General features: G+C 44.7%; 1 protein-coding gene across 1 annotated transcript in view; it reads left to right on the forward strand.

Annotated features, from left to right (window-relative positions):
* The window catches only part of AKAP13 (A kinase (PRKA) anchor protein 13), a 230946-nt gene extending 209140 nt beyond the window's left edge, over window positions 1-21806 (forward strand). Inside the window, exons 23-36 of the mRNA XM_012643677.1 lie at window positions 1817-1992; window positions 2112-2229; window positions 2917-3165; window positions 6948-7024; window positions 7598-7779; window positions 7916-7998; window positions 10945-11139; window positions 12382-12543; window positions 12976-13046; window positions 13529-13573; window positions 16265-16315; window positions 17071-17523; window positions 19020-19353; window positions 20162-21806. Coding sequence (XP_012499131.1) covers window positions 1817-1992; window positions 2112-2229; window positions 2917-3165; window positions 6948-7024; window positions 7598-7779; window positions 7916-7998; window positions 10945-11139; window positions 12382-12543; window positions 12976-13046; window positions 13529-13573; window positions 16265-16315; window positions 17071-17523; window positions 19020-19353; window positions 20162-20208 — 2243 coding nt within the window. The 3' untranslated portion in view covers window positions 20209-21806. The remainder of the gene's footprint in view (window positions 1-1816; window positions 1993-2111; window positions 2230-2916; window positions 3166-6947; window positions 7025-7597; window positions 7780-7915; window positions 7999-10944; window positions 11140-12381; window positions 12544-12975; window positions 13047-13528; window positions 13574-16264; window positions 16316-17070; window positions 17524-19019; window positions 19354-20161) is intronic.
* Window positions 21807-22571: the final 765 nt, after the last annotated feature.

Consider the following 22571-nt stretch of genomic DNA (forward strand, 5'->3'; position numbering starts at 1 on the left):
GGCCTGACATGCACATCTGATTAGATCTTTTTCCCCCAGCAAATTTCTGCTTTTATGTAGAGGCAGAGGCTTAATTGCTGGAACATTTCTTTGAGATTAGGGAATTTTGTCCTTCCCTTATATTCTTGAGCCTATACACCTCACTTCATTAATGCATTAGCACATTCATTCATTCATTCTCCAAGTATTTACTGAGCATCTACTAAATGCCAGGTGGAACTACAAAGGTAAATATGGCTTGGACGTCTGCCTCAGGGAACTCCTAGGAGTAAAGACAGGCATGTCATGTAAAAGCAAATGCAGTGTGGTGAAAGCTTGAACACAGACAGCTGCAACAGGGCCCAAAGAGGGACCTACCCTCCCCCAAACATCCTTCTCAGACATTTTCCATTTCTCTCTTTCTGTCCCTCCTGTCTGCTTCAGACCTGCACAGGTGCCTCATCTGACCTTGACTTGTATTACCATTTGTACCTCCTCGTATTTGTGCATGTCCTCTAGTAAGATCTTTGATGATAGAACTCGGAGTTGAGTCCTGTGGATCCATTTGCTGGTTCCATGTGCCAGTGCTAAGTCAGCCTTGTGGGACGTTTGCTTTATGGTGTGAGCAGATCACTTACAATCTCTCTGCCTCAGCTTCTCCTTGGTAAATGGAGACAGCAAAGGCTACCTGAACTGTTTTTCAAGTTTTTTGGAAAGGGTCAATTTGTGTTGCCTCCAGAGATTTTTAGTATGTGGAACTCAATGCTTAACATGTATCGTGTGGACTACATACAGATACTCACTGATTTACCCCAAAGTGAGCATATCTTCAGATGAACTGTTGAGATTGTACACATTTGGGAATGATTTGAGGGCCATGCAGAATTGTTAGGCCTGCTGCTCTGACAGAAGTAGGTAGGATAAACAGATCCCTAGGGTGATGATGGCCGTTTCTGATGTCTGTCTCATTTATCAAGGTCAAATTCTTAAGACAAAATATCTCATGAAAAACTTCTAGTGAGTCTCCTTGTTTTATTAGCGTGTGTATGACAAATGGAAGTTAGAACACACTTTGCATTTCTTACATCAATAGCACATAGATATTTCTGGAAGTTTTTGCTTTTTTAAATATATCTAACAGCTTTATTGATTTAATTTATATGCTATACAATCCACCCATTCAAAGTGTACAATGAAATAGTTTTCAGTATGTTCTCAGTTGTGTAACCGTCACCAGTCAATTTTAGAACATTTTCATCACCCCAAAAAGAAGCCCCAAGCCCATCAGTAGTCACTCTCCATACCCCTGCGCACACACTAAACTACCCAGTCCTAGACAGCCACTGGTGTCCTTTCTGTCTCTCTGGATTTGCCCATTCTGGACATTTTGTATAAATGGAATAAAACAATATTTGGTCCTTTGTGAGTGGATTTTTTGTTTGTTTTTACTTAGCATAATGCTTTCTAGCTTTATCGAAATTGTAGCATGTGCTTCATTCCTTTTTGTGGCTAAGTAATATCTCATGTATGAATATGCCTTGTTTATCCATTGGTGGACATTCTAGTTATTTCCATTTTGGGGCTATTATTATGAGTAGTGCAGCTACGAACATTTGCGTAAAGTTTTTGTGTGGATGTATGTTTTAATTTCTCTTGGGTATACATCTAGGAGTGGAATTGCTGGGTCATATGGTAAGTCTATGTTTACTTAACTTTGAGCAACTGCCAGACTGTTTTCCAAAGCTGCTGCACCATTTAAATCTTTTGGGAGGGTATATGAGGATGCACTCCAGGCTTTTATAAATAGACTGGGAACTTTTTACAAAATGGCATTAAGAGTTCAGCTCCCTGAGTTATGGTATAACTTCTCTTCTGTTTTCTCTGCAGTTTTCAGGTGAGAATGCAGAACGCTTAAAGAAGACATATGGCAAATTTTGTGGGCAGCACAACCAGTCTGTAAACTACTTCAAAGACCTTTATACCAAGGATAAGCGTTTTCAAGCCTTTGTAAAGGTATTGATGTAAATAAAACATGAAAATCCCTGTCACTGTCAAGAGCAATATGTCACTGTCAGTTTTAGCTAGAGCCGCCTTCTTCACGTAGTTCTAACAATTTGTTTACGCCCTTGCAGAAGAAGATGAGCAGTTCGGTCGTAAGGAGGCTTGGAATCCCAGAGTGCATATTGCTGGTAACCCAGCGGATCACCAAGTACCCAGTTTTATTCCAAAGAATATCGCAGTATACCAAAGGTGAGTCTCCTTTATAATTCAGTGTTCTATGCCAAAGGACTGTGTCCCGTGTGTCCAGTAGTACCAGAGACCCCATAGAAGAGCTATTTCATGCTCTACTAGGTCTGAAAGAGATCTGTTTTATCTTGAAAAGAATTTTCTTTCGTGAAAACATGGACTGTTAGGTCACGTGTAGCGATAGCAAGAAGGAAAGGGACTGCCTATTCCATCAAGAGCTCGGCGACCTAAACAACTTATTTCTCCCTTATCACCACCAGATAACTCCCACCAGTTCTTGCCAGAAGTGCTAGAATTGCTGCTGTTTCTCCGTTAATCAGTCCTTACTGGTTTCTCTCTCTTGGCTAATCCTGCCTGGGCAGTTAAAGATTACAAAGCAGTACATTAAAAATTAGGTAAACCTAAGACATAAATAAAAAAAACTTATTCCTCTCTCTGTTACTCTCCCTCCCTAAAAATATTTGGTTCTTTTTATTTTAGAACATAGCATGTAACTGCGTTTTTTTATATCATGGAAAACTTCTGACTTTCTTTAGAAGTAAACTTGCGACAGCAGTAGGGATAGGCATGTGATCTCTGGTAGCACAAGCGCAGAGGGAAAGTGATGTGGAGCAAGAAGGCAGGATTCCCTCCCCTTCTACCCTTGTCTGAAAGGAGCCATTAAAAACAGAATTATTCTTTCCTTCCAAGACAATGAAGTGGAGCAGGAAGATCTTTCACAGTCCTTGAGCCTGGTAAAGGATGTGATTGGAGCTGTGGACAGCAAAGTGGCAAGTTATGAAAAGAAAGTACGTCTCAATGAGATTTATACAAAGACAGATAGCAAGTCGATCATGAGGATGAAGAGTGGTCAGATGTTTGCCAAGGAAGATTTGAAACGGAAGAAGCTTGTGCGAGACGGGAGTGTGTTTCTGAAGAGCGCAGCAGGGAGGTTGAAAGGTAAGGCTTGGCTCGCTTTTTGTCTGAGTCCAAGTGTGTGCCCAAGAAGAACAGGCAAAATCCAAGTGCTTTTCTTGGAAATTCACCACCAGATTTTTTTCCTAGAGAGCCCCATATCCAAACATCATTTAAGCGGACCAGCACTAAGTTAATTGTTCTTAATCTTATATCAAAAAGGACTGGTTTGAGATAGTATACAAAATGATACGAAATGTAGTAAGATGACAAGGAAGGGATGCAGTCAAGGAAAATGGAAAGTTAAGATTTTAGAAAACAAAGCAAAGGATAATAGTCGTACGGATGTGCAAGCTGTTAAGGAAGGTGCATCCCCTGTAAGAGAGGGGCAGCCAGTTTGGGATTGAGCGCTATGGCAAAACCATTGCAAGGAGAGAGACACAATGAGTGAGCCAATTTCACAGAATCCGTGAGATTAAAAACATACTGCTTGGCCGGTAATCCTGGAATTCTGGGAGGCCAAGGCAGAAGGATCTCTTGAGCTCAGGAGTTTGAGACCAGCCTGAACCAAAGTGAGACCCCATCTCTACTAAAAATAAAAAAATTAGCCAGGCACGATGGCATGCACCTGTAGTCCTAGCTACTCGGGAGGCTGAGGCAGGAGGATCGTTTGAGCCCAGGAGTTGGAGGTTGCTGTAAGCTATGATGACACCACTGTACTCCTACCCAGGGTGCCAGAGCTAAATTGTCTCAAAAACAAAAACAAAACATGTCACTTGTTCACAAGAGATTTTAGAGGAATTTGCAGCTTCTGAGACCTTAATGAAAGGTAAATTTAACTCACCTTATCTAGATTATGATTATACTTTCTGATACTCTCATCTTTTATTTTTCTCTAAAGCAAAATCATAAAAGATATTCATTTTCTATTTGGTTTTAGTTTTCACTTTTCAAGTGGTCAGCTATATCAGGTTAGGGAAATTATGAGGTTTGCTTTTTAATTCACCTGTACATTTGATTTTTTTAAAAATGTTTTCATCAAACCTATGCTTTGTGGACCGATACGTTAGCTCTGGCATCACGGTTATTGTTGAGGATACTCACCCCTTGTCCCTGGCCTCGGCGGTTAGGCCAGTGCTGTCAGCCTTGCTGGCATAGGATGAAGTTGGAGGAAATTGGGCTTCTTTCATCTCTGAGCTGTAAGTGGTGATGTAGGTAACTGCTGTCAGGAATACCCAAGAGTCTCACCGTGCTTGGAACAAAAAGTAAAGAAGTTCCAGGCAATCCACTGGTTTCAGCAACCAGTGAAGCAAAACACCCTTCTTAGAAGTTGGGATCAAAGTGAGGAAACTTGGAAAGAGGTGCTTGCTCTACTCATCATGAGTGCTGGAATAGAGGAGAAGGCATGAGGAAGAGCAGTAGAGTCAGTCTTGAAGGACGAAGAGGAAGGTGCCAGGTGGATAGAATATGTTCCCGGCAGTAACGAAGAGTAAGTGCGGAAGCGAACGGGCGTGGCATTTCCAGGGAAGGGGGGACGGCAGAGGACGGCTCTCACACGGGGAGTGAGTGGTGGGAACATGGGAAGTAGGACTGAAGGAACTGGGGGGCTGGTTGTAATGGGGTGCATGAGGAGTTGACAGCTGATACTGTTGAAGGGGATGGGGCAAGAATGGGTTCAGAAAGGAGGGTGTGAATCAGGAAAGGGATGGATGAGATGGTTTTTAGCATGACCACTAGGGCGGGTCAGAGCGCAGCAGGAGTGAGGAGACCACGGGCAGAGAAGTCAACCCTGTTGCAGTGACTTGGGAGAAGCTCGTCCAGGCCTGCAGTATGGGAGACGCGGAAAAACAGAGCAGGCTAATTCCAGAGGAAAGGAATAGCCCTTCTGCCACCCACCAGCTATGTCGTACTTGAACTAGGCTCCTTCCTTCCAGCCCTAGAGTTCTGTGATTTTCTGAGAGCTCTGGCTTAGGGCCCTTTCCACACAGCTACTTCAAAGACTGTCTTTTAAGCAGGATGGCAGTCTAGAAAGATCTGGCCTTCCTTGCAAGGGCCTGAGTTTCCTAGAGCTGCTGCTGCCTGGATCCAGCACTTTATTCTTTCCTTTACGCCGCAGTTTTATTTCTTCTCAAAGTAAAAACTAATAGATTCCAGCTGTTGGAATAAAGTTGTGGTCGAGCCAATGGCAGAACGATAGATTTTCTGGCCTGAAATGCCTCCAGTGGAGATAGGAGTTGGTGGTTAGTTATTTTCACCCCAGGTGAACTCATGCCAAGAACAGCCAGTACTGTGGTGGGTACCCTTTGAAAGGGGTGGGATTGTTTTTCTCCGTCTACTGACACTGATCATATAAACGTCAAGATCCAGTGAAATTAAAATTGGTGTTTTGGGGTCTTTTTGGCAGGCACCTGAATTATTTAAAAGTAAACTTTTAAAAAGTAACTTTTCAAAACTAATGGCAGTGCATGGAAAATTACAGTACTTTAGGCATATGAATTAGACATCCTTGATTCTGCTTTTTCTTCATAGCTTTACGGTGAATTCTACAGACAGGGCATTCCAGTTGTGGCAGAGATAGAAGAAAAGCCAGGAGGAGGCTGCATAAATCAATTCCATCCTTTTACCAGGGAATTGTAGGCTCCCCTTTCCAGAATGAAGATGATACATAGGGACCATCCTGTTAGCTCACCACGATGGCTCAACTGCAGAGACGTCAAACTGTCTTCAGGAGAATAATGGAAAGTGTCACTTTGTTCTCCTAGAAGATTAGTCAGAGCAAGAGTTTGTGGGATTTTTTATTATTATTATTCCTAGCTCCAACTAGAGATATTAATTTGGTTTTTGTTTTAATGGAGAAGGAGAGAAGGTTGCCATGGTGCAGAGTAGTTAAGTTGACTGTCAGCCATGGGAGCTGGGGGAAGAGTCCTGTGTTCACATATACCTGTAAGACCGGAGGGTGTCTGTGTGGGCCACTCTTGTTCTTTTGGGAGCAGGGAAGAAGTCTCCTTTTCATTAGACTTAGATATTTCTATACATCACCGTTGGGCAGCATTCCTGTCTCCTGTCCCACGCCTTTCCCATTACTGTAATCAGAAGTTGAGAAACAGAACAACCTCAGTATTTGTGGAGTGTGTTGCCATAGGTTGCTATTTAACATTTGTCGAAGTCCAGCTTTTTCAACTTTATTCTTAAAAGTATTTCATTCTTGGCAGGGCACAGTGCCTCACACCTGTAATCCCTGCACTTTGGGAGGCTGAGGCGGTAGGATTGCTTGATCCCAGACCAGCCTGGGCAACATAGAGAGACCCCATCTCTATAAAAAAAAAAAAAAAAAATTTGAAAATTAGCCAGGTGTGGTGGTGTGCTCCTTGTAGTCCCAGCTACTTGCTGGCATGCACCTGTAGTCCCAGTCCCAGCTGAGGCAGGAGGATTGTTTGAGCCCCCAAGAGTTTGAGGCTACAGTGAGCCATGATCGTCGCACTCTAGCCTGGGTGACAGAGGGAGACCCTATCTTTAAAAAAAAAAGCATTCTTAAAATCTTGCCTACAGGATATATCTTTACAAGATTGAGTATCTGAACTTTTCCAAGACCAGGTTTTGGTGATAAGTCCCATTTTAAAAAGTCTCTAAAAGTGTAGTGACCAGATGTGAATCCTGTGGAACTATAAAACTGTTGCCTTGGAGGAGTGTGATCTTAGATCACAGTTTACCCTTTGTTGGGGGGAGGTGGGTGTTGCTGAATCATCCTTTAATAAAACGCTTCTGACTGTGGTTAACTATTAAGTAGTCATTGTTCTCTCTTCCGTTCTCCCATTTCTACTTTCCAGAGGTTCAAGCAGTTCTGCTAACTGACATTTTAGTTTTCCTTCAAGAAAAAGACCAGAAATACATCTTTGCATCATTGGTAAGCACAATTGTTATTCTCTTGGTAGCACTCAAAACAGCTAGGTCAGATACGGAATGTAAACGCGCTATTACTGCTGTCCCACCCTCTTGAGATTAAATGGCTCAGGACAAATTCCTCCGAGTAGTTTTCCACGTACCCTCGGAATTTTCTGTCGTCCTTTCTACCCTCAAAATTATTTTTCTTTTCCATCACCATCCTTTTGAGTGTCTTGGACATTTGACGATTTGATCTGAAAAGAAATCTGTCACTGGAGTGTTTCTCACATGTTTGGCCCCGTACATGGTGCTCACGTATGATATCGCTGACCACGTTCTCTGGGGAGCCTGGAAGATGCACCATGTGGAAAACACGGCTGGAACACATGCAGCCATAAGCTATCATCCCCCTTACGGAAGTCTTTTTCTGTTTGTTAGAATTTGAAGGGAGATAGCAGATCTTTTTCTCTATCCTACAGCCACCATTGTTTTTTAAACCATATGCTTTTAAAACAGCATCTAGTCTTACCTTAAATCAAAGTTGTCCTTCAGAGAATAGTTTGTATCTTACATTTGCCCTCTGTCCTTTCTCCAGGACCAGAAATCAACAGTGATCTCTTTAAAGAAACTGATCGTAAGAGAAGTAGCACACGAGGAGAAGGGTTTATTCCTGATCAGTATGGGGATGAAAGATCCAGAGATGGTAGAAGTCCATGCCAGCTCCAAAGAGGAACGGAACAGCTGGATTCAGATCATTCAGGATACAATCAACACCCTGTGAGTTAGACACCAGGGCCCGCCCTCCCCAGCCCTCCTCCTGTCTCTGTGATTTCATAATGGACTGGACTGTGACCAGCGTAATTGACATCTTAGGAATTTTTTGTTTTGTCCTGGTTTTTTTCGGTTGTATTAGGAACAGAGATGAAGATGAAGGAATTCCTAGTGAGAATGAGGAAGAGAAGAAAATGTTGGACACCAAAGCCCGGGAGTTGAAAGGTACGCCGTTGGCAGTGGTCTGGAACCCTTGTCTGGAACGTCTGCACTTGCACGGGGCTGCTGGGGGTCTGGGAGGTACTAGCTGCTGGCTGCCTCTCAGTTCCGCAGCTTCCCCAGCAGGCCCTTGAGAACAGAGAGATGAATAGCTTTTAACAAAAGAGAAACCAAGTTCGAGCCAGCCTGGGTCCCGGTAACAAATGGCTGTAAGAACGTGTCCAGTACTTGATCAAGATAGTATAGATTATCTTGTCTTAGTATCAGTGTTCTTGGACCCTGGTGACATTCGTTGTACTTTGTCACAGGCCAAAATCCATAGTCACATCTGAGATTAAAACAAGGAGAGAAAGGTATTTGAGAAAAAGAATTCTCCAGTTAATCTGTTTGACCCTCCTGCTAGTGTCCCCGACTTTACCACTTACCTGTGTGTTCACAAATGAGTTGTGAGGTGGTTTGGGGAGAAGGGTACTTACTGATCTGCGTTTGACCGCTGTTTATCGAGTACTTCCTGTTTCATGGAGCACTGCCAGTATCCCTACAGGACAGGTGTCCTCACCCCCCCTGTGCAGACAGATGAGACAGTTGAGGACCACAAGGGCCAAGCAGCCCAGGGTCGCTTTTGCAGTTAGTGGCTGAGCCAGAATTCTAATCCCCATCTTATAAACAGCAGGGCCTGCTGCTCTTCCCTCTTTGCCAGTGGCTCATTGCGTGTTCCAAAATAAAGATTGTGCTTTGGGTAGAAATAAGGCTTAGAGTTAAATAAATCTAAGCACCAAGGAGTTTAGTTAGGCCTTCAAGCTGTGTGAAGGGATAGCATTCTGTCTCAGGGTGGGGGGATTAAAAAAGATGGACGGATTTAGACCAGAGCCAGAGTTACATCAAAGGTATTAGCCCATGATCAGGATGACAAAGATAAAATCTTCCTTCTTTTAACTTTTGTTAAACACCTGGCTAGGCATACTGCTAGGTGCTAGGGATACAAAGTCCTAAAACAGAGCCCTTGCCCTTGAGAAGCTGACACTCTAGCAAGGGAGACACACATAAGTGACGGGACACAAATGTGCCTATGGCCATAAAGAGACCATAGGCACATTTAAAGTATGTGGAATCTGCTCATCCTGCCACTGGTAAGTCTCTCAGAGGAGCTGATGCGTGAGCTTCATCAGAGAAAAATTAGCAGACAAGAAGAACAGCTATGTGCAAAGGTGATAAAGGACGTAATATGTCTACCAAGGAATGACAGGTTTGCTATGTCTGGAGAGTCAGGGCTAAATGATGAGAGCTTCAGCGGGAAAGCACCAGGTCTTAAAAGGAAATTAAGAAAAAAAAATTATTTAAGCATGTTGAAGCCAGCTGGGAGAATTTCTTGAGGGAGATGCTGAAGTGGAAAGACCAATTGGGAGACTCTTAGGGTAGGTTAGGTGAGAAATGAGCTGGAGTCGGGATGGTGTAGGAAATACGGTCATTTAAAATCTGATCTTGGGTGGGTGGTGAGACAAGGTGAGGAGACCAGGTGTCTCCCAGGTCTCCACATTGGGTACCTGGAGGATGAAGAGTTACTGGCTGAGGAAGAGCTCCCAAGCTAAAGGGAGGAGGTGAGTGGGATAGAGAAATGGTTGTTTTCTGACATGCTGAGAACAGAGTATCTCAGTGGAAGTGGCCACTTGGCACTGGGACCTCACGGTCTGGTGCTGACAAAAGGGGAGGGTTTGGGATGCTTTTGTGAGTATCAGCGTGTAGGAAGTAATCATATCCACGGGAGCCATTGAGATTCCCCAAGAGGAAAGTGTAGAAGATGTAGAAGGCAGCTCAGTGTGGAGCTGAGGGAGGAACCCAGATAAGATATCCCACTGCGGATGGCAGATCTATAAAGTGCCCTGAGGAGTTCAAGACCAGCTTGAGCAAGAATGAGATTCCGTCTCTACTAAAAGAAAAAAACGAACAAGAGAAAAATTAGCTGGGCGTGGCGGTGTGTGCCTATAATCCCAGCTACTCAGGAGGCTGAGGCAGGAGGATCACTTGAGCCCAGGAGTTTGAGGTTGCAGTGAGCTGTGATGACTCCACTGCACTCTAGTTGGGGCAACAGAGCAAGACTCTGTCTCAAAAAGAAAAAAAAATTAGAAAGAAAGAATGTTAGGAAAAGAACCAATATCCTGAAAGTGAAGGAAGGAAATAGTTTTGGAAGGAAGGAAGAATCATAAATGCTGGAAAAGACGAACTCAGAGACCTCATTGGATTCAGTCATGAGGGTAACCTTGGAAAGAGCAGTTGCAGAATGATAGGGCAGAAGCCAGAGAGCAGTGGGTTGAGAAATAAACAAAGGGGAGGGGAGTGAAGCAGAGTGCAGACTTGTTATGACAGAATTTGCAGTGTTTGCCAAAAAGACCCAGGTTGGTTTTCCAAGTAGAAATTACACAACAGGCTGGGCACGGTGGCTCACACCTGTAATCCCAGCACTTTGGGAGGCTGAGGCAGGAGGATCACTTGAGCCCAGGAGTTCAAGACCAGACTGGGCAACATAGCAAGACCCTGCCTCTACAAAATATACAAAAATTAACGGGGTGTGGTGGCATGCACCTGTAGTCCCAGGTAGGGAGACTGAGGCAGGAAGACCGCTTGAGCCCAGGAGGTTGAGGCTGCAGTGAGCTATGATTGCACCTCTGCACTCTAGCCTGGGCAACAGAGTGAGATTCTGTCTCAAAAAAAAAAAGGAAAAGTAAAGAAAAAAATTGCAGAACACAAACTTCATACTGTCTTTGTGATACAAAAGAAGTTGGGGCCGGGCGTGGTGGCTCATGCCTGTAATCCTAGCACTCTAGGAGGGGTGTGGGTGGTGATAGTTCTGTTTTGTTCCTTTCCATAAGTTACCACAAGGTGGTGCTCATGTCCTAGTCATCTCATAATAAACACCAATCAAATCCCAGACCGTTTTCTCCATCCACCCTGCAGAACAACTTCAGCAGAAGGACCAACAGATCCTCCTCTTACTGGAAGAGAAGGAGACGATTTTCCGGGACATGGCCGAGTGCAGCACTCCCTTGCCAGAGGATTACTCCCCAACCCAGAGCCCTAGAGTCCTCTTCCGCTCCAACACAGAAGAGGCTCTCAAAGGAGGACCTTTGATGAAAAGTGCAATAAATGAGGGTAATTTACAATTCAGCATTGCTTCTTCCTTCATCTCCCAGAGTGGTTTACACACTGGCATTATCTACCAGTTTTTAGGTTTTTACTGTAAAATGAAGCACAAAAACAGAAAATTACCCAAAACAAATATTTCACTGTAGTAAATTATTTTCAGGTGAACATCCCTATAACCACTACCCAGGTCGGGAAATTAAATATGGCCAGACACCGTAAAAGCCTCTGCACAAGCCCCATCCCCATCACACCTCCCTCCTCCCGAAAGGAGCAGATATCCTGACCGGTATTAGCAATCACTCGTGTTTCTTCGTAGGCTTATGGCCCGGGCGCCTGTTCCTAGACGCTGTAGTTCAGTCTTGTTCACGTTTCGATATGCATTTTAAGATTCTTAATTTACAGTTCTCCTCACCATCTCCTTTTCTTCTACACAGTTTTTCTTTGAATAATCCAAGCTTTTTGACTGATAGATTTTCTCACAGTTTAGGTTTTATTCATATAGCAGTTCTGTCCCGTTTCCTTCAAATGTGCAGTTGGATTCAGAGGCTTAATTACTCAGATCTAATCTCTTTGGCAAGTCGTGTTCCTATGGCATTGTGTTCTTTCATGGGGAAACAGAAAATACCTGGTCTCCTTTTTGTGACATGTAGGAAAAGCAGGATAAAAGGATAGATACTTGATGTGTCCCCTTCCCTTTCTTTGCCAATTTTCAAAATGTGAATTGGTTTATGGCCATCTTCTGAAGGTGTTTTTTTTTTAATATATATTATTATAGACTCATGAATTTAAACATGTTCGATGGGTTTCACGTCATTGCAGTTGTTTATTAAAAGCTCAAAATGCTCTATATTTGCCAGTGAACACGTCTTTGTTTGGCTTCTGAGTCCTGAAATGGTATTTTGTTTCACTTGCAGTTCTCAGATCGTCCTACCTTACTTTCCAGGGAATGTCTTTTGGCTGCCTTGGGTCTGATTTCAGAAGCCACGCTCCTCCCAGCAAATTACTCTGCCTTCTCTGTACACTTTCAAATGTCCTAGGCCTCACGTATATAAGGTTGAAGGTTTCACCTCTCAATTTTTAGTAGAATCCCACACACCCTGGGCTGACACCCTTCTCCAAGCAAGGAGAATCACCCAGTCACCCTTTGGAACCTTCTAATCATGGTCCCTGTACATCTCATGTATACCATGAATTTTTTTTCCTTCTTGGAAGACAAGATGTCAGTTTTTCATGTTTCCTTTTTTCCAGTGGAGATCCTTCAGAGTTTGGTGAGTGGGAACCTAGGAGGCACACTCGGGCAGGCTGTCAGCAGCCCCGTTGAGCAGGAGAGCATGGTTGGCCCTGTTTCCCTGCCCCGGAGAGCAGAGACCTTTGGAGGGTTTGACAGCCATCAGATGAATGCTTCAAAAGGTGAGTGATTTGAACTCATGTGCTCTTATAGGCAATGCCTGACTGTCCTATACAACTAAAAATGACTTGTATTCTAATAGCTCCATCTTCTCTGACCCATTCAGTCAGGAAATGTTTTAATGAGATCCTAAAACACTCTTAGAACCTCTATCAGACCCATGTTCATTTTGAGTAACAAAACAGAGGTTCTGGGATCTCAGCTAAGCTATAGTGAAAGGAATAATAATGTTTGTTTCTCCTTCCTGCTTCTAGTTCTTTTGTATCAGTGAAATTATTAATGATCATTTAACTGCCACCAAGTGGCTTTCCTCTTTTGGGGGCATTAATAAGATTCAGAAATATCACATCGCCCAAGCTGTCTATGTTGTATTCTTTTCTTGGCTAGCCATTTTCACAGCTTTTTAAAAAATACCTATTTGGTTTTTTGTTTAGGAGGCGAGAAGGAAGAGGGAGATGATGGCCAAGATCTTAGGAGAACAGAATCGGATAGTGGTCTGAAAAAGGTATTTCTCCCTAAAATACACTGTGTACGAACCTCCTTGGCAGTTCCTTCTGAATTCATAACAATTGAAATTATTCCACTTTGATCTTGTTTTGGATGCCTGCCTTCCTGCTTTTAATAAAATCTTACTTTGTTTTCATAAAGGGGAAAGCACATTTTTTAAAACAAACAGTATAATTAAACCACATTACTATTGGCTGTTTGGCCTCGCTGGCTTAGAGCAATATGTTTATATTCATAACTCTGCCATGGCCCTGGCAGGACCAGTTTCATTAAGAGTTTTGTTTCAGATGCTTCAAACCAACCTGATCTCTTTACAGGGCTTCAGTAATAAATAGTTCAACCTTAGATCTTTACTACCTTGCCATGAGAGACTGTGGTAGGAAAAAAAGAAAATGAGAAGCTACAGCATAACTTAGAAACACACTGAGTATAATTTTTGCATCAGGGTCTTCATTTCTTAAATGTATGTTTTTTTTATAGGGTGGAAATGCTAACCTGGTATTTATGCTTAAAAGAAACAGTGAGGTAAGGACATTATGAGCTATTCAAAAGAATATGTATTACATTTCTTATAATTAGGTTAGGAATATTCATTTTTGTTTTGCTCTTACAAATAAGCCAACTCCTGACTGTAATCTGTACACATAAGCAATACAGTTGTCAGTTTCTTTTACCTTTTTCATTTCTTTGCCCCCAAGGTACCATCTTGGAATTTTGCCAGTTAGAGAATTGCCTACTAAGGTGGCCTCTGACACTCTGTCCTTAAGAAGCCTCTTGCTTTTAATCAGCTTTTTCTAAACATGGGCTGTGAAGCCCCCTTGGTGGTTTCCTTCAGTCTCAGCACACTGGGTAGAATTTATAGCAGCTTTTCTGTAACACAAACCTAATGCCCAAAGTCACAGGTCTGGAACATGGGCATTTAATTTTGTGGGTAATTCTACGTAGTAATTTCTCATCCTTGAAGTACTCAAGCTGAGTTTTCTTTGAGTATTGCCTTTGACTTGAAATGTGTTTCAACTATGAGGTAGCCTTGGTATCCTTCCAGGTGGAAATCAGATTCTGATGCAGGTGTGTGTCCCCTTCCTCCAGCTGAGTCCCGCTCGCCCTGCAGCGTAACCACACCACTTTCACTCATCCCTTCCTCAGGTCCTTCTTCAGAAACAATCTTCAGGGTTACTGCCATCTCCAAAATGAGTTCTGAGCGTTTGGCTTTGCGTGTAAGCAGACTAGAATCAGATACATGATAGTTGCTTGTTAGGGTAGACTTCTCAAGGATGTTCTTTGTGCTGCTGCTTTTTCTTGCTTTTAACATAATTTATCTTAAATCTCCAAGAAGCTTTGTTTTGAAATTTTAAAGGAAGAGGACTCTTTCCTTTTTCCCCCTAAAACAAAGCGGGATATTGTTTTATATTTGTTGGTGTCGACGTCTGAGTACAGTGGTGTCCTGAAGGAATCCCCTTCGGTGTGCTCGTCTTTGAATGACACAGACCTGGGCTTGCACAGGCTGCTTGCTCTCTGCATCTGCCACTTGAAAATTAGCTGTCAGTTGATTTTTCCATTTGGCACCATTTTCCCCCATATTTAGTGAAAAGATTCAGGGTAAGAAATAGTTCGAGACCAGTTTGTTCTTTAGGCATTCCAGTATGGATTACACACTATCGATGCTCTGCTAGAGGCAGCAGGTCTTCTGTGACTTCCTCTGTCTGTTTATTAAGAATAAACTTAAGGGGTAAAAAGTATTCTCAGAAGCGCTAAGCCTGGTAATTAAGTTTTTGCGTGTTGTTTTTAAGTGATTTAAGTGTTATAAAAGGAATGCATGTCCATGGTAGAAAAGCAACATAAGTTTCTTGCTAATAAATGTAATTCCACCACTGAGAAATACCTACTGTTAAATGTTTATATTTTTAGCTTTTTCTTCTACATAATGTATATTTATATGTCTGAGTTGCATGTGTGTGAACAGTATAAAAATAGTTTTACACAATTGGTATTGATACTTCCTGGAGCTTCATATCCTGCTTTCTCCTCTTAACACACACGAAGAGCATTTCCCCAAGGCATATTTGTATCAAAAGCATGCTATTGAACAGCTCCGTGCTGTTATATTGTGTACCATGATCTATTTAATCTTTCTGGTAGTTAATTCTTTTTCTACTTTTTGATTTTTAAATAATACAGCCAAGAGTATCCTTGTACATACATTTTTTGCACAGCTCTTTGATTGTTTCCTTAACATGCCAAATTGGGTCAGAAAGGAAGTTACGCAACGTTTGCCCTGACCCCTCAGATAGAAGAGTAGCCGTGTTCATCTTTCTTTCACCAACATTGAGTACTGTTTTTTTATTGACGTTTGATTAGTCTGATAAGTTTAAGTGGCATTTCTTTATTTTTATTTTGCATTTATTTGATTTAAAATAAGATTGAACCATTTTAATATGTAACTGGCCATTTGTATTTCTTCTTTTGTAAATGGCTGGTTTGTATTCCTGGCCTATTTTTCTCCTAGGGTATTTTTTTCCCCCCATATTGATCTCTGAGAACCTTTTTCAAATAAAAGATTTTTTCATTTGACTTTCTGTTCACATTTGTCCTTTGCCTTTTAATTTTACATTTTGAAAAAAAAATTGTGTGGTTTCTCCCATCGCTTCTATGTTTGAAAAATCTTCCCTGTTTCAAGATCCGAAAACATTCTCTTACATTTTCTTCTAGCCCTTTTATGGTTTATGTTTTACCCTTAATATTTTCATCTATTGGAACTTTTTTTTTTATGTAAGCCAATGTCCCAACTTCATTTTTTCTAGAAATGTAGCCAGTTTTCTCAGAGCAATTAACTGAATATCTTTTCCTTCCTCTTTGATTCAACATGCTACTTACACACTGTGATGGATGGTTTCTACACTTTCTGTTGTGTTACACTGTATGTATGCCATTTGTGTGCTAGTCACTCTAAATAATGGAAGCTTTATAATACATTTCAGTGTGTGCCGATATCCCTCCTCAGCACACAGTTGTTTTGTTTGTTTGGTCTTTTGTTTTTCTTGGCTGCCTATACCCACTTGTTCTCTTTGGGGCTTTCAATTTGAAAATAATTCATTAAAATACAAGCACCTTGTTGTATTTTAAGGAAGCTAACCTTGTCAGATAACCATGCAGTGTGATGGATGCTGAGATTCATAAAGTCCTGAAATGAATGTTCCTACTTTGTTCCTTTTGCAGCAAGTTGTCCAGAGCATCGTCCATCTCCATGAACTCCTTAGCACTCTGCAGGTACATGACTTCATCTTTTATCTGTGCGCCTGTTTGTTTAGAGGACAACAGTAAAGAGACCATTGTTGACTTGGATCTTTGAGTTTTGTAAGTTGCTTGTGGGTAAATGGAGCCCTCAGTCTAGAGAAGACTAACTCTCGTGGTGAGAAAAGTTACAGAATGCAGTGGTTAGAGTACCGTCAACCTTACAAGACGAGAATTGGTGAACAGCGCTTGGTAGACTGTAGGTACTACTTGACAACCATTCCACAAAGCACATAGAGTGCTCACATGCATTTGGGAGACCATTTCACTCTAGAAAGTCTTTAGTATGATTACAAGTTTCCAAATTCCATATCTCTATGTGGTATTTAGATAGAGGGGCCCTCCCAGAACAACTATTGTTTAGTACTTCCTGGAAACATCCTCAAATTCTGCTCACTTCCTTTCTTGAAGACCTAAACTATCTCATTCCTACCTCTCCCCACCTCCAAAATACACGCATGTGCCTCCACCCCAGGTAATGCCAATGACCAGCGTGTGACCAGGTTTGACAAAAAACTGCGCTCCTGCACTTCTGAGGTTCCTGTTTGATAACTGCCCACAGTTATCCTGGAGCATTTGTATCAGACCAGCTTGAAAAATTAAGGGGAGAGTCATAGTCCATCATGATGCCTGGTCCCCCAAACCTGGTTTGGGGTCCGGAGGGGTCCCCGAAGTTGGCTATCCTCCTGGCCAGAGTCTCACGGCTCCCCTTCCCCTGTGTGCCTTCTCAGGGTGTGGTGCTGCAGCAGGACAGCTACATTGAGGACCAGAAGCTGCTGCTGAGCGAGAGGGCACTCGCCCGGAGCTTGTCGCGCCCGAGCTCCCTCATCGAGCAGGAGAAGCAGCGCAGCCTGGAGAAGCAGCGCCAGGACCTGGCCAACCTGCAGAAGCAGCAGGCGCAGCACCTGGAGGAGAAGCGCAGGCGCGAGCGCGAGTGGGAGGCCCGGGAGAGGGAGCTGCAGGAGCGCGAGGCCCGGCTGGCCCAGCGCGAGGAGAAGGTGCAGCAGGGGCAGCAGGACCTGGAGAAGGACCGGGAGGAGCTCCAGCAGAAGAAGGGCACGTACCAGTATGACCTGGAGAGGCTGCGCGCCGCCCAGAAACAGCTCGAGAGGGAGCAGGAGCAGCTGCGACGAGACGCAGCAGAGCGGCTCAGCCAGAGGCAGACAGAGCGGGACCTGTGCCAGGTAACAGGGGCTCCCTGAGAGCCAGGAGATGGGAGGGAGGGTCTGCTTTACCTGTCACTGTGATGGCCACCTGAAGACCCTGAGCACCATGAGAAAGTGAGCAGAGATACAAAGCCTGTTTTTGCAAAATCTTTGTTTTGCTCTGAAGTGGGGTGGGCAGGGGAAGAAAGCGAGTCTTTTTCTACTCTTTGCATCTCTGAGAGGGTGAAGAGAACGGACATGCTGGGGGGTTTGGGCCAGGGCAGTAAGTGGACCTTGGAGTTGACTGGCACTTCCCTCAGCCGCCGTCAGCGAAGGCCAGAGGAGCCTCAGTGTGTCCAGGAGCAGCCCCATCGCTCTACTCCACGCGAGAAATCAGCCATGGCCTCCACCTAAAGGAACTTGCAGCCTGGTGCGGAAACACACCAAGGATAAAGGAGCCCCTAGAACATGCGCCTGCGGTCGCAAGACAGCAGGAAATGGCTCTGATGCCAGTCGCTAGAAGAACCTGTGTGGAGGACCAGTGCGGTCAGCCCAGCCCAGCACATGGCCACTCCTGTGGACAGGTGACGTTCCTGCTCGGGGATGTTCAGACAGCCGGACTCGGCACAGTTCCTGACTTACCTTGCGACCGTGGATGAAACCTTTCTTTCCCTGTAGCTGCTGCCTGTATGGGGAGGCTTGTTATTCAGCACACTGACTGCGAGTTTATTTCAGTGGTTTCCGTGCTTATTCCGGAACACGGACACTGTGGCAGATGGAGAGCCTGGGTGTGCACAGATCTGCCTGTCTTCTGAAATGCGTGTCGTGTCGCCGTTTGATTGATTGCCCTTGGACCACGAAGGAAAATTAGACTGACATCTTCCAGAGTGGGGAGCAGTTTTAACTTTCTGCACAGGTTTTCGAATATATGATGGGAGCAACAAATGCTCTCTGTTGCTTTTTATGACATAAGGATGGATTCCACCCCTACCCCAGTAAAATCAGGGCTTTGACAAAGGAAGGATCCCAGGCAGCTGAGAGCACAGACGAGCTCATCCTCTTTATCTGTGGATCCTGTGACCAGGATCTCGGTGTCAGCCAGCTCTTCCGCTTACCCTCCAACCTGAAAAGAACCCAAGGCTTCTGTAATCTTTTTGCCCAGAAATAATTATCTACATCCCTGTATAATCAGTCTTAAAATAAGCAGCTCTCCTTGTTTCTTCAAGGAATGGGAGTTCTTTTCTAAGCTGTCCTGTCAAAGGCACTATTAATTCTTATGATGCTGGAGTTAGTATATGTAATAAAAATATTAATGGTATCAGAGGTGATGCTTTTAACATGTTTACATGTAGCAGTACTTGGGGGAGGGCGGTGAATGAAATCGAGAAGTTCTGAACCTTTTTACAGTTCTGTGGGGTGCACAGAAGCGGACAAGCGCCAGCCGGCACACCGGTTGAGTGCAGCCAGTATGCGTGGAGTGGGCATCAGGGTGCTGACGGCCTCTGCGTCAAACCTCTTCTCTTGTGTGTGTGCAGGTTTCACATCAACATAGCAAGGTGATGAGGATCCCATCCTTTTTGCCGAGTCCTGAGGAGTCCTTCTTGCCATCTGCACCTTCGATAGCCAAATCAGCGTCATTGGACTCAGAACTCTCAGTGTCCCCAAAAAGGAACAGCATCTCTCGGACACATAAAGATAAGGGGCCTTTTCACATACTGAGTTCAACCAGCCAGACAAACAAAGTGCCCGAGGGGCAGAGCCAGGCCCCAGCGCCCACCTCTGCCTCCACCCGCCTGTTTGGGTTAGCCAAGCCAAAGGAAAAGAAGGAGAAGAAGAAGAAGAGCAAAACAAGCCGCTCTCAGCCCGGTGGTGAGTCCCCACGCCCAGTCTCCGTGTGGCCACAGCGTCTGTGCGCTCTGGGGAGAGGGGAGATGTTAGTGGCACGGGCGGTTTAAAACGGGTGCAGTTCAGACGTGTGAAAGCCAAACTGTCATCCTTCTCACCAAACCCACTGCGAATAAGAGCGCTTGTGCGGCGAGCATTTAAGAACCGCTCTGGCACACGTGTGCAAAGGAGAGGACGTGTGTTTGACGCATTGGCCAATCGAGGAACTGGAACTCACCTAAATGAAGTAATTCAAGTCCTCCCTGCCTTTCTAAGCCTAGTCCAGTAATAACAATAGCTCGCGTTTGGTGATTTAATCCTAAAACGACTATATGATACAGATGCTGTTAACCCCAGGGGAAGTGAGGAACCTGAAAGCCAGAGGTTACCCAGCGCGCCCATGGTCACAGAGCCTGGGGTTAAGCTACGCTGAATGCCTCCGCGATTGTGTGCCACTTTGCCCCGCGTCCTCCTCTATTCCTGCTCCTTAGGATCCATTAATCTCTTCCTTCTGTGTGGAAGGGTAAAGAGAAATTTATGTTTTCCAGGCTTAGTTAGAAATACAAATTCTGGTGTGTATTGTGAAAGTTAAAAAGAGCGTTAGATAGTGGAAAATATCGCTGAGGACCTCACTCGCTAGATCAGTTTGGAAAGCCCCATGTGCAGAAAGTTACTTGCCCATAAGGCCCAGTCACCTGTTTGTATCACAGAAGACTTTTGGTTGGGGAGGAAGTTAAGTGAAAAGAACATTTTTTTCCGAATTTCTTTTTGTTTTTGGTTTTTGCTTTTGCAGATGGTCCTGCGGAAGTATCAGCCGAAGGTGAAGAGATTTTCTGTTGACCTTTCTCCTCTCTGCGGAGGCAGCCGCTTCCTGGTCCTGGCCTGGGGTTCCCAGCCCATCTCCTTGCTGTCCCTGCGTGCACAAGTCTCCTACACTGGACACCCACTGCTCCTCAGCGTCCAGTCCTCCTGGGTGGCCCTGGGTTCTGGACAAAAGGAACAGATTGTGTTGAGTGTCAGGGTGGGGAGGGAAGCCCAGACTCTGCTTCGGCCATGGCCTGTGGCTGCCAAGGACTTGTGGGTTGGGGCTGGCCCTGCTCAAGGTGTTACACTGAAAGTAGTGGCCCAGAAGTACAGGCAATGGTTTTGGACATGTTGGGAATTCTTAAAATCTGAAAGAGTGTTTCCAAATGAGGTCTGAAATTCTAACTGCCTTTTATTTTGGGGAACAGAACCAAAACCAGACAGCAGATAGTTTGGACTTTATCTGTGTACATATACAGTGGCCTGCATGTACACATGGGGTACGCCAGAAGTGCGCACAGCCTGCACAAGACGTCTGGTCAGCTTAGCTCAGCACGAGAGGGAATGCCCGGACTAACCAGTAGCCCCTGGACGCTCAGTACTTCACCCGGCAGTCCTCAGAGATTGGGTTCCCTTCAAGCCCACCCTGTGCACACACCACCCCCTTTTTTGCATGTATTTCTCATTTCATTTTAGAAGGGATGACAGACATTTGTGACACCATTGAGAGAACGCGTGATGTGTATAACAACGTGGGTCTGCACCACCTCGATCTCACTATTTCAGGCACTAAAAAAAGTATCTCATTTTCTCATCAAATCCAGAAGAAATATGCTGGCTTTCCAAGATGTTTGCCCACATGTTCTGGGCACACGTGAAGTAGAGAGGCCTCCTTACCATCCTCCCTGCAGTGTGACACTTTTTGGTTGTCACTGACCATTCAGTAGTGGCCAGGGCCTCCTGGCAATGGTGTGAGCCCTCGCAGCGGCTGCCCCAGGGAGTGCACCCCGGCGGCACACACCGCGAGGGGCCATCTGCTCCTCCTGCAGCCCAGCCTGGCCTGCCAGCCCCACCAGGGCTGGGCAGGAGCTGTGCTCTGAGGGCCCCAGCAGGGTCGTCCCTGCCCTGTGCCAGGACAACTGGCTGAGAAGTAGGTTCAGGTGAAGGGGTTGAGCCCATGTGTAGCAGTTCCTGCCAGTACAGACCAAGAGGAGCTGGCCCAAAAGATGTCAGAAGGCCTTGGCAAAATTTGGTTTCTTAAAAAATTGTTTTAAATCTAAAGGTCTGTTGGTCAATTGTACAGAGCCCCTGAACAATGTCACGGTTGCCGCCTGCTGCTGCTTTGCTGCTCTCGTTTTCTTTCCCCACTGTGTCCCGGTCTGCGTCTGGCTGAGGCTTCTCGGCAGCTGGTATGTGCAGGACGGTTCTTTGGTAGCGTTTCCCTCTGAGGCCCCTGTACCATGAAGGGAGACCCTGGGAAGTTCTGTGCTTCACATGTGGCCTTCGATTCCTGCTTTTTGCCCCTCAGAAGCATGGGGCTTGGAACATACTTTTAAAAAAACAAAAAAATCTGTAACCTGGTGCTTGTTGATGAATTGCAAGCTGGCCTTGCAGATGGAGATATTTATCTTTCAGTTTATTTGAAAGAGGTCTGGTTTAAAATTTCTAGCCTAGATTTGTTTTATTTATTGTGTGTGTGTGTTTGTGTTTTGTTTTGTTTTTAAGGCTGAACCAATACTAGCCCAGCAGTTGAAACCGATCAGTGCCGAGAGTGCAGTGGCAGTCGGCGCTGCCGCTCGCCGGTGTCCTTCCGTGCCTGGAAAGCCCAGACGAAATTTAAGGGTGGGAGAAGAGGTCCATGTCCTTCCTTTTCCCCACCCCACCTCATTCTTTTATCAAGGGACGTCTTTCTCCCTCATTTGAGAATTAAGAAATTGCCACCTATGAGCTACCTTTACCTGTTTTTGTCATGTAGAATTGCTGCCCTTCAGAAATAGACTTTAAGACCAAAACCAGCTGATTCTTCTATTGAAACCATGATGTACCCCCCTGCCCCAAAGACCCTAAACAGCAAAAAGTTAAGTTGCGGTTTTTCACCAATCCATACAAATCCAGGTTTAAGCCTTTCATGACTTTCCTCAGATCCACCCCAAGGCTCAGCTGTCCTTGTCACTGGCTCTGAGTTACCCACCTGGGGTTCACAGGAGGGCAATATTGAAGGAAGCTATGCAGGCCAAGCGTGATGGTTCACACCTGTAATCCGAGCACTTTGGGAGGCTGAAGCGGGAGGATCGCTTGAGCCCGAGAGTTTGAAGTTGCAGTGAGCTATGGTGACACCACGGCACTCTAGCCTGGGTGATAGAGCAAGACCCTGTCTAAAAAATAAAAAAGTTGTGTGT

Source organism: Propithecus coquereli, unplaced genomic scaffold (genome assembly GCF_000956105.1).
Source record: "Propithecus coquereli isolate 6110/MARCELLA unplaced genomic scaffold, Pcoq_1.0 Scaffold20, whole genome shotgun sequence".
Classification (NCBI taxonomy): Eukaryota; Metazoa; Chordata; class Mammalia; order Primates; family Indriidae; genus Propithecus; species Propithecus coquereli.